The following is a 13,668-nucleotide window of genomic DNA, read 5'->3' on the forward strand; positions in this document are numbered from 1 at the left end:
AGCAGGTTCATCATCCAGGAGGGGTGGGGGGGAGCAGGACGTCACTTCCTGTTTCCTCCTGGCCCTCTCCCTCCCCCCACCTGGGTTTGCCTACATCATTTAGGGCTTCTCTCGTGGCTCAGTTGGTAAAGAATCTGCGTGCCATGCAGGAGACCCGGGTCTTACCCCTGGGTTGAAGAGATCCGTTGGAGAAGGGAATGGCAACCCACTGCAGCACTCTTGCCTGGAAAATCTCACGGACAGAGGGGCTGGCAGACTATAGTCCATGGCGCGGCAAGAGTCGGACACGACGCAGCAACTAAAGTAGCAGCACCACCCTCCCCTCACATGGGACACCTCCCACGCCCCAGGCTGGCCGCTTTCCTCTTCCTGCACCTGAAATAGACCCACACCCGAATTAGCCCTTCCTGGCCAGGTGCTGCTCACAGACGGGTGTTGCCCAGCCCCTGACATCTGCTAGCTGCTTCCATCCTGGGTCACTTTGAATCCGAGTGGCTCACCAGAGGCCTGGGACAGGGGAGGGGAGGAGGAGGCAGCACCACAGCTCCGTGTTCTCTGGGAGTGGTGAGGAGTAAATCACAGGATGGATGCTTAGCTCCTGGGATGAGTGACGCTGGGGAAAGGAAAAGCTTTCCCTTCCCTTCAGTTCTCGCGGGCAGTGGTTTCATGGCCGAGCCGTAAAAGCTCTTAGGAGCAGACCGGGTGACTTTACATCACCTGACTTGGGGATGGGGAAGGCCAGAGAAGATGGGAGGTTACAGAGGTGTGAAATCTTCCAAAGGCGCGGAGGCCAGTGAATGGACTTCCTTCCTGCCCGTTTGTAAGGAGGGTGAGATGCAGACTCAGGGTACAGTGGCAGCCCTTACCCTCACCGCCCATCCCCGAGAGGGCCAGTAAGAATGCAGAGACTCAGGACAGACGCTCCAGCGCAGGCAACAGCAAGAAACACCAGTCCACACCCGAGGGACAGAACTGGGCCCGAGCCCAAGCGAACCCCCTGCCCGTTCACTCCACGAAAGAAGAGAAAGACTGTCTACTAGTGGCTCAGCCATGCTGCAGGGCGGGGCCCAGGAGCTGAACGCAGGCCTGGGTCCCCCTGCCTTGAGGGAATGGTTTGAGTCGAGGATGGGACCCTGCACTGGGGACCCAGAGGCCAGCCTCAGCCCGGGTCCTGACCCCGGGCCTTCTTCCCCCAAGCAGGGACCAGGAATGTGCTTAGGAGAGGGCCACACAGGGAGGGACGCTGCTTCCAGGGAGGGGGGGGGGACCAGATCTGAAGCCAAGGTCACGTCCCTCTTCTGGGCTCCACTGGGGGGTCAAGGGCCCAACGGTGACCACCGCTGGTGGGAACAGAGCTGGGTGCCCGGTGGTGGCTTCTCTCTTAAGCACCTGCCCTGTGTGAGAGAGGACGGCCGTCCCCGAGCTGCCCATGCACATCCAAGTCTGGGCCATCCCGAACAGGGAGAGGAAAGCTCAGAGCTGGGGGTGGGGAGGCGCCCATCGCCCGAGACAGGGAGCTCACCGGGGGCGGGGTGGGAGACGTACCATTGACTAGGCTGGTATTTGCACTATCTGCAGCATTTGAACCTGCCGCACCATCGGCCGCTGTGGGGGTGGGAGGGATGAAAAATGCAGTGGTCAAAATGGAGGAAAGCAACAGCGCAGACGGCAGCAACAGTAGACGCGAACCAACGTGCGGGGAGGGACGTGACTGTGGTCGGAAACACACACTGCCGTCGGAAATCAGGAAACTCAGATTTGGGGGTGGGGGGTGGGTGGGGTGAAATGTTCCCGTGGAGATGACACACAAGTCAGTGGGGGAGAAACTCAGACACGGAGGGTCTTTGAAATAAAATATGGAGGTGGGATGGTCGGTGTGAGGTCTGGACCCAGGCATCCCGTTGGCCCAACCAACAGGGCAGGTCTCTCTGTCAGTGAGGGTTCTATGAAGGTGTGGGGGGCGGTGCTGGCTGACCATCACGGCCAGAGGGACCCATGGCCAGGAGTCGATTCAACACGGGGTGTAGTAATAGCACCGGCCGTTCTGAATGGGCGCTTGTTGTGACGGTTGCTATGTCCTGGAAGGACATCTGTTCACGGCAGTGACCTCGGATTCGTGCATTTGACTCAGGTCACTGCCCATGGCCAACTCCTCCCTTCCTGACTGACGCTCAAAAGGCTGCCTTGGTCTTGCCCATAGGAGGTGCCCGACCGCTTAAAAGATGACATCAGGCACGTTGCATCTTGTGCACGAGACAGAGAGGGCACTGGTGAGATCTCCTTAGTTTATAAATCAAAAATGATATGAGATGCTCAAATTCACTCTGGCTATTTTTTCTTGAGGCCGGGGGAGATGGGTTCTGTGAGAAGGAGAGGGAATAGATGCTGGGTGAGTTGGCCGTGCCATGGGGTGAGGGTCACGTGGTGCTGAGCGCACATGGCGTGTGCTGTCTGGGGTTTGGAGGCAGTGGGGGCGCCATGTGCCTCGGAAACACTGGAAGGGCAGCATGGGGTGCTGGCCTGTCCTGTGGGGCTGGCAGCACATGGGGCCACACAGGAGTTTTGAGGTGGGGTGCAGAGCCCCCAGCCATTGGGTACCCTTCTAGCTGTGTGCTGGGGGTCTGGGGCCAGGGCTCAGGGGTCAATGGCTGCTGCTACTTCTAAAAGCCCCTTCTACCCTGGGAGGTGTCTTACTGTACCTGGTAGCTGAAGGCCATCCCCCTTCTTCACACCTGTGTGATGATTTTTGAGACATGTTAATGAAGGAGAAGCATGTACAGCCACATACACGCCCGCCCACACATGCACACACACACACACACACACACACACACACACACACACACACACACTATGGCATGCCCAGAGTCATCCTGAAATGGAGGGTTGTAAGCAGCGTCCCTGGTGGAGATGATGGGATGGAAGCGCAAAGGGGGTCCAGCCCTGGGAAACCCCTGGGTCTGCTCTCAGGGGCCTGAGAGGCTGGGCTGCCCCCCATCTTCCTCTGCCATGTCCCCTCCATACCCCACCTCTTCCTTCTGCACTGCTGTCCCCATCTCGTTGATGGGCAGGTAAACATTCAGCAAGGGACTCTGACCCATGCCGGGCAGAAGAGGCCTATTTCCTTATCGGCATTTAAAAGACACGAGTCTGGCCCATGGGAGCTTCTGGGTGTTTCTGCCCCTCACCCAGGCCCCAGCGAGGCCAAGGAAGTGGGCCGAACAGCTACATCCTGCCCAGCTGCCTGCACCTGGGGCCACTGGTGGCCACAGCTGCTATGTCACTGTGTGGACGCTGTCCTGACGTGCTCTGCGCCTCATGGCCAAGACTTGTCCTCGGTTTCAACCTCAGCTCACACAGATCACAGCTTACTGCCATTGTTTCTGCTCCTGCGGCAGCCATAATCTTAGGAGGACCCCAGTAGGAAACAGGTTTTGCCCCTGGGAACAAGTAATCTTTGATTGTGTCCCAGGCCAAGATTGGCTGGCCTCTGAGAGCTGGAGGTTAGTCCCGTTGTCCCTAAAACCAAAAGCAGGGTCTTCTACTATCTCATCTCCTTCCCCTGGGTTCCAGAAGGTCTGGATGTTGGGGACCCTCCTCTGGGGCTTGGGGAAGGAGACAAAGGACTGAAGACTTTGTGAGAGGGGGAGGGTCCCCAAGACCGAGTGTGAATGTTGGGTAAGTAGCCAGCTGTTTCGGACCAGAGGCTGGATGTTAGATTTGGGCCTGGTCTGATGGGATTGGGGCTCACGTCTCCCAACCATTCCTCCTATGTCCTGAGAGCCACTTCCAGCCCAAGATGCCAGCCTGCTGCACCAAGCGGAGCCCATGGAGTGAGGACATTTGCTTCTGGGAGAGTAGGAGACAGAACTCAGCTGAGATGGCAGCTCCAGGGGCATCAGAGTGGGGCTCACGACAGTTGATTTGGAGGCACCTTCCCCAGAAGCTCCCCTATCCCCTCTGGGTAGAGTCTCCACTGAGTGTGCAGCTCTGCCCAATGGAATTGAGAGGAGTGAAGGAATATGCCCAGGTGGGGTTTTCTACTCAGTATCAGGGCTGATGATGGGACCAGGTCACACTTGAGGGTGGAGATTGAAGGAAAGGCTCAGCACCCTTGGCCTGGCTCGGAGGGGAAGGGGAGCCCCCCATGACATGACTGGACAAGACAGGACAAGACCCTGGAGATGGAACAGACAGAGCCTCCTGGCCCAAGCCGGGCCTCGAGGATGCAGAAGGCGACTGTTGGCACAGGGTGTGGACATAAAAGGCACTCAGTAACTCACTTGTTGAGTGAAAGAATCAACAAAAAAAATGTGGCCTTAAGAGCTCCTCTCCTGGTCCACGAGGGGGCTGGGCTTACCTTTCTTGTCTTTCTTCTCTTCCTCTTCACCACCGGCTCCCAGCAGGGTAAAGATAATTCCAGTCTGAGAGTTCACACCCACAGCAGTCACCACCATCCGTCCAGAGCCCTCCATCACGTGGGTACCTAAGGATGGGGATGAAGGCCAAGTTACCATTGCACAACCCAGACCCCTCTCCCCCAAGGAGTGGGAGGAATCTGGTCCCAGTCTGCTCCTGGCAATTTGCCTGTTGAGGTCCTGGGGCACCACCTACAGTGAAGATGTAATGTGTATCATCCTAGCGGGTCCTTTAAAGATGACTATACCTCGGGACAGTGCTATGATGAGCCAGGTTCTCAAACACTGCCATACGCAGCTCTTAGGCCCCTGGAAAGCTCAGGCTTACCATCTCCTACCCATTCCTGGTGAGTTCCTTCCTCTCTCTTCTCTCTCCCCATTCCTCCTCTCCCTGCCTTACAGGTCAAGCAGGGACCACTCTTGTCTTTTCCTCTATTGATATATCTAGAACCATACCTCATTCTACTTAATTCTGCAACTGGCAAGAAAAATGCCAACTAAGCCCTGGGCAGGACTGCTTAAAATGAAGTCCACTTCCTCCCCAAAGATCTGAGGAAAGAATTCAGCGCTCAGAGAACTTGGATGAGGAAACAATGAAATCTTTATTTTCACAGACATCAAACTGAAATTTAGCATTTTTCCTCCATTAAGAACAAAGGCAATGAACTCCAGGAGTGTCAGTGGTGCCTACAACACCATTACACGTTACAAAAATCAGTTTTAAGAAATATCTCTTACTTTTTGAAAGTGAAAAGTGAAAGTTGCTCAGTCATGTCCAACTCTTTGTGACCCCATGGACTATACAGTCCATGGAATTCTCTAGGCCAAAATACTGGAGTGGGTAGCCTCTCCCTTCTCCAGGAGAAGGATGCAGGATCAAACTGGTCTCCTGCATTGGAAGTGGATTCATTACCAGCTGAGCTATCAGGGAAGCCACCAAGATAAGATACTCTTTAGGCTTATGCTTATTTTACAACTAAGGCTGTTATATTGATTGCTGGATCTCGTTATTCAGTATACTAATAAAGAAACACATATGTTACTACATCACATGTTTATTCTTTTAAAATTACTTTAGCTATTTCAATAGAATTGACTTCCTTTGTGATCCAAGATATTTCATGTATTTCAAAGCTTTATTCTGAATAGGGGTGGCCCAGGATGACCCCGGATCTTCCCAGGAGTCCACGGTACAAGAAACGCTACAAACTCCCTTCCGAGAATTTTAGAGTTTTCAAACTGGGTTCCAAGGGTGCTGGAGTTCTTCCAGGGGCCTGAGGGGAGCTGCCGGGGAGGAGGGAGGGAGGCCTTGGAGCAGGGCAGCTCCACTTTTACTCATCTTCGGGGTCTTTGTTGTCAACTTCTTCTTGACAAGTGGGCACTCTGCTTAGCGAAGGACCTAGGGAAGTGAAGTTTGGCCTGTCAAGCGCTTGTCTTTTTGTGATTTCTCATTTTTATTGCTCTGGCTAGAAAACCCTCTGTATGAGCACGTAGCTCCTTCTCCAGCAGAGAGGTAAGAAAAATCCGGTCCCATGTGGTGCAGGGTCTCCAGCTGTCTCCAGGCCACGCAGGAAGGATTATGCCTGGTCCATCAGACAGCCGGCCGTGGCCACCAAGCCCAGACACCAAACCCCCCTGGATACTTGTTTCCCAAACTCCTTCTGCTGTTTTCAGATTTTCCTTGTTTCCACTTATGATCAATGGTCATTTCTTCCTGTTTTCAGGGTCACTTGTCACTAAAGGCCTTCTCCTGGTTCTCCCAATTTGCTTCAGACTTGAAGTCTAGGTGGACAGACTCATTAGAATTGCATGTAAAACAAGAGTCAACAGGTTCTAAGTCAGGGCAGAAGGCACTTTCCTTAAAGCAAGGAATCGGTTTTCACGTTTCAAGAGGTTTCATCCACTCCTTTCCTTTTTCTCCTAGGACCTGAGCCATATTTTGAGATGGTGTCTGTGCGTGTGTATGTTTGCTATGTTTGCACACGTCTGGTTGTGTGTGTGTACGCGCGTTTGTGGTGCTCCAGCCACTTGGCCTCTAGGATGTCAGGATCTTAAAGTGCTTTACAGACAGACAGATATCCTCCAGTAAGTTCTTTTGAGGTGGTAAAGGTGGGTCTGTCCATCCACGAAGGGCAAACTAAGTCAGGAAGGCTCCCAGAGGCAGCCTGGAGCCTAGCAAGCCGTACCAGAATCCAGGCTCTCAGGTGATGCCCTCCACGGCTGGCTCCGTGCCCATCCCCAGACTCTGTGCCCATCCCTAGGCTCCACGCCCATCCCTAGGCAGGGAGCAGTGGGGACCACAGAAAGCGCTCAAACACTGACTCTAGGCTCGAAGGCCCAGGCCTGGTGTCTACCCATCACAGGCAGACCCCGGAGTGCACTCTCCTCATGAGGGGCACAAGCACAACATGGGCCTAATCACGAGGATTTGGGAACTACAGTAACTTGCTAACAAAAAGCTTTTTCAAGCGAGGGCTCAGCTTGTGCGGGGGCTGGCAGGATGGACTGTTAAGTATCAGCGATATTAGATGAGGAACTAAGCTGCAGAGAGGTCACCTTTGGGTGGTGTGAGGTCACCGCAGATCTTTAAAGGTGAGGGGTGAACACACTATAGCACATTCACAGGGCGTAGATGGCAGGGACGGAATCAGCACGACCTTCCGCAGGACACCTACTCCACACCAGGCCTCGTGCCCTCACCCCGATCCTAAGCCCAAACTTAATTAACCCTGACCCTTCAAGTGCAATCATCTTGTCCGCTCTCACGCTGGCCCTCAGCTGACAGAGGAGAAACCTGGGGCTCTGGGAGGAGTGGCCCGTCCAGGGTCGCTGGCTGGTGAGGGACAGAGCCTCCTGCCGGGCTGGTCAGATGCTGCACTTCCTCAGGAAACAAGGCCACACACTGGTCCCAAACACGTTCGTGAAAAAGTTGGCTCGGCCTGGGTGTCGACAGAGAAGCCACTCCCCACCTCCCCGACCCTGGGCGGGATGGAAAAAGACACAGAGGGCCAATTTCCACCCAAGATAATCAGACCCCAAATCACCTTCTGATCTAATCACTCCCAGCTCAGCAGGGAGCTGGCGGCTCTTCATCAGGAGGCAGGGAGGAGGGGGGGAAGGAAGAGGAAGCCAGAGAGGTGGCCTCTGGACACGGGGAGGTGGGGGAGAAGGGCCGGCACGCCTCCCACCCAGCACCGAGGAGCCCCGGGGGTCCTCCAGGCCTCCGCATTGGAGGGGCCAGAGGAGTCGGGGGCATCACCTCCCGCTCTGGTCCCCCCTCCCTCCACACCCCAGCAGCACGCCCAGCCTCGGCTCTGCCTACCGTCCCCCAGCTCAGACACCCTCCACAGCTCCCCAAAGTCCAGACGCCTTCATCAGCAACCCTTGGGTCAGCTGTCAACCTTCTCTGAGCCCCGGACCACCGACTCCTGCCACGCACCCTCTCCCTGGGAGCAGCACTGGGAGCGGCTCTTCCGTCCTGCCTCCAAGCCCAGCCCCATGCCCATCTCTGCGCACACAGTTATCACCGCCTGAATGCCCTTCTTCCACTTCTTGTCCAAAACCTCCTGTTCAAGGCTTAGGACAAACGCCCCTGCTCTCAGCTGACTTCCTTGCCCCCCACAGAAGGACGTCACCTCTCCTCTGGTCTCCCCTGCCAGCGGTTTTCCCAGGGGCTGCCTCCTGGCCCCTGAGCCCCTGGGGGGCGGGATCTGGGCGCATTTCCTCTCTGCCTCCCATAGCACCGCTATCACCGCTACCTCATTTTCTGTATTTTTCTTGGTGGCCATGTGTTTATAAGCGAGGACCCACACCCCCTCCATAAGCCACCTTCACGGTTTTACAAAGGGTCAGATTCATCCAGCCCAGCCCTCCTCCCCACAGCTCCCTGGACTGCCCACTCCCCCTCCCCTGTGAGGACCGCAGAGCCTGGCTGCCCCTTCCTGCCAGAGGAAGAACCGTGTGGACCGGGTCGCCCAGCTCCAGGATCCCCTGCAGGGGACAAGGTTTAAGCCCAAGGGCTGAAGCTCCAACAGCAGGACCAGAGGCATATAAGCCACAGGTCTGTGGGTGTGGACAGAGACCCTTTTAGGGAGGGGCATCCTGACTAGGCGTGCACCAGGCTCCCATGTCCACGGTTCTTTGGACACCATCCTGTGGTCCCCACCTCCTCTAAGTCCCCAAGGAGCCCCTCAGAATACACTGCCTAGGGATGGTCGATGGAGAGGGCCCTAGGCCGAGGAGGGAGGGACCTGGGAATCAGTCTGCGGCCTGCTTCTGGTTTGCTGAGCTACCTGCGGCCAGCCCTCTCCTTGGCGGACCTCAGTTTTGTCTTCTGTTAGAGGTCTGGCTTCAGTCATTGCCTCTCGGCAGTGAAGTCTGGGAACCCAGGTCTCCCAGAGGTGAGGGTCCCTCCCAGCAGGGGGAGGGCAGCCTCTATTAAAGGCAGCATCTCGGGGACTCTGGAGGGGCGGGCGGAGGCTGAGCAGACAGATGTCGCTCCCTGTCTGGGCCGCGCTTGTTCACACGACAGACGGGCGTGGTGGGGTCCCGTTCTGTGCCAAGGGGCTCCTGGTGGTCCCTGCCCTCCACAGGCTCACAGTGTAGTTGGCACACAGATGAGCAACAACACAAGACAACAGAGACCCAGGGGCCGGGCCTCTAGACCAGCGGGAACAGGGGGGGCTGGGGCCCACTCAGGCAAAGGCAGGAGACGGCCGCGATCAGCTGGGATGAGGCTCAGGGCTCGTGAAGGGAGCGGCGGCCTGAGGGGAGGAGGGCTGCAGGGTTGGGCGTCTGTTAGGGGTTCACTGGGGGGCCGCTGGAGGTGTGCCGGGGAGGGGGAAGAAGGAACCAATATGCACCGAGGGTCCCTCCGTGCCCCACTCTTCCTGCTCGGCGGCCATGGTCCCTGGTAAGGTCACTGTCGTCACCCGCATTTCCAAGCACATTGCTCGGGCAGCTGGGAGGCTCCGGCTCCTGTTCTCTCCCCCTCGCCAGGGGCGGGGGTCGGGGGGGCTTGTGCACAAAGTCCGAGGCAGGGCTGTTTGGAGGCAGGTAAGTGGTAGAGGAGCCATGTCAGCACCCGTCTGTCCGTTCACCCGGAGTCAGAATGGAGCGTGGGCCCCGGGGAACTCTGCAGGCTCCAGCCAACAGGACGGCCTGTCCAGGGCCCCCACCTGACCCTTCATCTTGTCCCTCTGGAGTTGATTTCTGCAGCCTCTGAGCTGGCAGCAGAGTGTGGGCCAGAACCTACCTGACTGCAGGCTCAAAGCCCACCTCTGCCTCAGACTTGCCCCAGACCTGGTTGAGATGGCATCTCAGGGCCACAGCCTCTGGTAATGACAGGTGGGGTGCACCGAGGCCCTGTGGGCAGGCCTAGTGAAGCCTGGCTTTATGAAATGAAGCTTCTGAGCACAGAGAGGTCAAATGGCTGACTGAGGCTGCACAGCACACGCGGCACAGAGCTCCTCACTCTCCAGGTTTTGACTTCTGAAGCCTCTCTCCAGACAGGGAGAGTGGAGAGGCCGGGCCATCTCAGAGGCATTTTCCTGACAGTAGAGACGTGAAGAAGGACGGAGGCCCTGTCTGGGGGTTATCACCTGCCTCCAGCACGAGCACCAGGCCAAGCTCACGCGGTCCCCAGCCCAGACGCGATGCTGTCGCCGTTACTGCTATCGATGCGGTTAACAACAGCAATAACGCGCACCCACGAGCACTCCAAGTCTGCAGAGCGTTTCAGCATCCACGAGCCCGTCCCCCTCACAACAACCCAGTGAGGCAGGCGTTGGTGCGGATACCAGCCCTGGCCCCTCCGCCCACTTGCGGCCTCTCTGGCTCAGAGAGGTTGAGCGATGGCCCAGGGTCACACAGCTGTGAGAGGTGGAGCCGGGACTTGAACCCGTGCTCTATCCACTACACCCCGCTGCCTCTCGTGGAGAAGAGGCAGGGTAGTGTAATGGAGAGAGCGCGGGCCGAGTGGCAGACGGGGCCTCCCCGTGGTCACGGTGTCGTCACAGGCTCCCTGGCGGCGGTGGCAGTGGCGGCAGGTCCGGCTCCCCACGCCTGGCCTTGCGCTTGGCAGGCAGGGTGGGCAGTGGGCCCCAGAGGGTTGTCGAGGTCCTGGGTTACCTCGTGCTGTTTGGGGTCTGGTTCCAAGGGTAAGGGAGGAGGGGGGTGGTCCTGCAGGGGGCTGAGACAGAGGGTCTGCAGGGGGTGGGCCCCACGGCTTTTGAGGACAGCGTGCTGGTCCCTGCCCAGTCTTTGGTTTCCCTGTGGAATTCACTGTGTGTGTGTGTGCATGTGTGCGTGTGTGTGTGGGGGTGTTTCATCAGTCCTTTCTGACTCTTTGTGACCCCATGGACTGTAGCCCCCAGGCTCTTCTGTCCATGGGATTTTCCAGGCAAGAATACTGCAGTGGGTTGCCATGTCCTCCTCCCAGGGATCGAACCCACGTCTCCTGCATTACAGGCAGATTCTTTACCTGCTGAACCATCCCTGGAATTCACTGTAAGATGCTTCAAATGGGCCACGTTGCTGGGTAGTAGTCACAGGGTCCCCGGAGGCAAGCTCGTGAGTGGGGGCTGCAGGGGAGCTGCGAGGCTGGAGGGTGGTGTTTGGCTCTGGCCCCATGCTCTGAGGGTCCCTCCGTGCCTGAGGGCCCTCACCTCTCCCCTGCTGCACATGGAGACCAGAGTAGGGCTCTCCAGGGGTCTGCGGGTCTCCTGTGTGTGCGTGCGTGCGTGCTTCGTTGTTTTAGTCGTGTCTGACTCTTTGCGGCCCTGTGGACTGTAGCCCACCAGACCCCTCTGTCCATGGAATTTTCCTGGGAAGGATACTGGAGCGGGTTGCCATTTCCTCCTAAAGGGGATCTTCCCGACCCACAGATCGAACCTGCGTCTCTTACATTGGCAGACGGGTTCTTTACCTCTAGCACCACGTGGGAAGCTAGGCTGCAAAGTGGCAAGTCTGGGCATTTATTTCTAACAGGTGGGATCACTGCTTTCATGGGGCTCTCATGGGGGTTCATGATCCAGAAGGGCTAAAAACCACTGGCTTTCCAGGAAAGGCTGCAGATCTGCAACAGTGTTAAGGGAGTCTGAGAAGCAGGACATCTAAATGCCTCAGGGCACCTGCACCGGGTCCCAGCCTGGGGGGGGCTGTGGGGACTGGCGGTACACATGAACGTGGATGGTATGTCGGGTGTGCTTTCTGAGTTGACAGCTGTGCTGTGGTTACTCATGAAAACAGCTTTTCCTCGGGAGACACACCTGAAGGAGGAAGGGGCCCTGACAAGGGAGGGCGTACGCCCCCGAGAGCGAGGGCAGCGCGACGGCCACGGCGGTTTTACCAGAGGGAGGGCATGTGGGCGCTCATTGTGCTACTCCTGCAACTTTTCTGAAAGTTCGAAATGATTTTAAAATGAAAACTAGAAAAAAAAAATAGGCTGAGTTCATGGGCCCCTGCACTCCAGAGCCCATTCGCATGCTGTCTGACCCACACAGACTTTTAAAGAATTGAAATCTTTCCCCAACATCTTAACCAATTGTACGTGAACTGTCTGAACCTCTGGGTCCCCTTGCAGAGTGGACATCACAGCCACATTGGTGGCATGTGGGAGGCGGCAGGGGGAGAAGGTGACACTGGGTTTGTTGCCCACCCCCACCCCACCCCCCCGGCCCCGTGGACAGAGGATCACCCTGAGATTCCTGCTTGTCTCCTCTGCCCAGGTTGAAGACACTGCAGACATGGGCCTGCGTCCTCCTGTCTGCGCTCGGGGCTTTAGGATTTCCTTTGTGCCCTGAGTGCTAGAGAGACAGCTGAATCTTTCTGAAGGCTGGTCTGCCCCCATTTGTCAGACAGGGAGACTGAGGGCCCAAGGGGCCGAGGTTATAGCGGGAGCTGATGCAGAGCAGGAACTGGGGGGTTCTGCCTCTGTGTTTGATCCACATCACACAGCGTCTCACAAGCACACCATTCACAAAGGATAGTCCCATTGGTGTAGGCATGTGGTCCCCAAAACAGCCCTGTGGGGTAGGCAGATGTGGGGAGGGCAGTGACTACACAGACATGGACATGGAGGCTCAGAGACGAAGCAACCTGGCCAGGGTCACAGGCTGGGCCATTGGACCCAGAACCGAGCATTATTTGCCTTCCTCTAGGCTGAGCCGGGAGGAGGAAATGGCAACCCACTCCAGTGTTCTTGCCTGGAGAGTCCTGTGGACAGAGGAGCCTGGTGGGCTGCTGTCCATGGGGTTGCACAGAGTCGGGCACGACTGAAGTGACTTAGCATGCATGAATGCATTGGAGAAGGAAATGGCAACCCACTCCAGTGTTCTTGCCTGGAGAATCCCAGGGACAGAGGAGCCTGGTGGGCTGCCGTCTATGAGGTCACACAGAGTCGGACACGACCGAAGTGACTTAGCAGCAGCAGCAGCAGCAGGCTAAGCCAATGTGCTCGATGCAATGTGTGTGTGTGGGGGGGTGGGGGTGGTTTCTCAACTACCATGAGGACCCTGCAGATGCCCCCAGGCTGGTCTCTCTGTATTTTCTGAGGGTCATCTGACCAGAAGGCCCAGCAAAGCCTCTAGCACAGGGGAAGGGTATGAGGAGTCTAGTCATGTTCCCCCTCCCCCCAAAAAAGAGGGTCCAAATGACAGTTATGCAGAGTTGAGAGCACTGGGGAAGACAGCAATCCAGGGGGACTCCCTGGAGAAGGCAGGCTCATGCAGGTTGTAGGTGGGGAGGGGTTACATGATGGAGAGATAGGGCCAGCCCAGAGAGGGGGAACGGTGACCCAGTCAAGATGAAGGAAGAGGTGGGAACAGGACATATAAGCTGGCGCTGTCCTCCCATTTTACAAGTGAGGGAACACAGACTCAGAAAGAAGCTTGTCTAGGGTCTCCCAGCCAATGAAGGGCAGAGTCAGGATTTGAACCCAGGCCTATGTCACTCCCAAGTCCAGCCTCCTTGGGAGAAGCAGGGAAGGGACCCAGCCCACCGTGGGCATCCCTCTGGCTGCACCATGCTAGGTAGGGGCCTCACCAACATCACACACCAGGACATGGCTATTGTCCTCACAGGTAAACCGAGGCTCAGAGAAGCGAAGCGACATGCCCAGGGACACACAGTGAGTTCACTCCAGAGCCCAGATCTGGCTCAGCCTAGCCGAACTCTGCTCTTTCTGCTATGCAGTGCAGCCTCCCTCCTCTCTCTCGCAGACACTGCCTGAACCCTGAGGGGTGCAGGGCCC

General features: G+C 57.0%; 1 protein-coding gene across 9 annotated transcripts in view; it reads right to left on the reverse strand.

Moving 5' to 3' along the window:
• Positions 1–13,668, reverse strand: part of ATP2B2 (ATPase plasma membrane Ca2+ transporting 2) — a 375,986-nt gene that overhangs the window by 63,821 nt on the left and 298,497 nt on the right. For 5 of the 9 annotated variants that reach the window (XM_042236650.2, XM_042236648.2, XM_027957754.3 and 2 more), the window contains 3 exons: positions 4,361–4,486; positions 2,700–2,732; positions 1,546–1,605 (listed from right to left, as the gene is read on the reverse strand). In XM_042236650.2, the coding sequence (XP_042092584.1) occupies positions 1,546–1,605; positions 2,700–2,732; positions 4,361–4,486 (219 nt within the window). The remainder of the gene's footprint in view (positions 1–1,545; positions 1,606–2,699; positions 2,733–4,360; positions 4,487–13,668) is intronic. The other 4 variants (XM_042236653.2, XM_042236651.2, XM_042236655.2 and 1 more) reach the window with 1 other exon arrangement.

This window comes from Ovis aries, chromosome 19, assembly GCF_016772045.2.
Source record: "Ovis aries strain OAR_USU_Benz2616 breed Rambouillet chromosome 19, ARS-UI_Ramb_v3.0, whole genome shotgun sequence".
In the NCBI taxonomy this organism is placed as follows: Eukaryota; Metazoa; Chordata; class Mammalia; order Artiodactyla; family Bovidae; genus Ovis; species Ovis aries.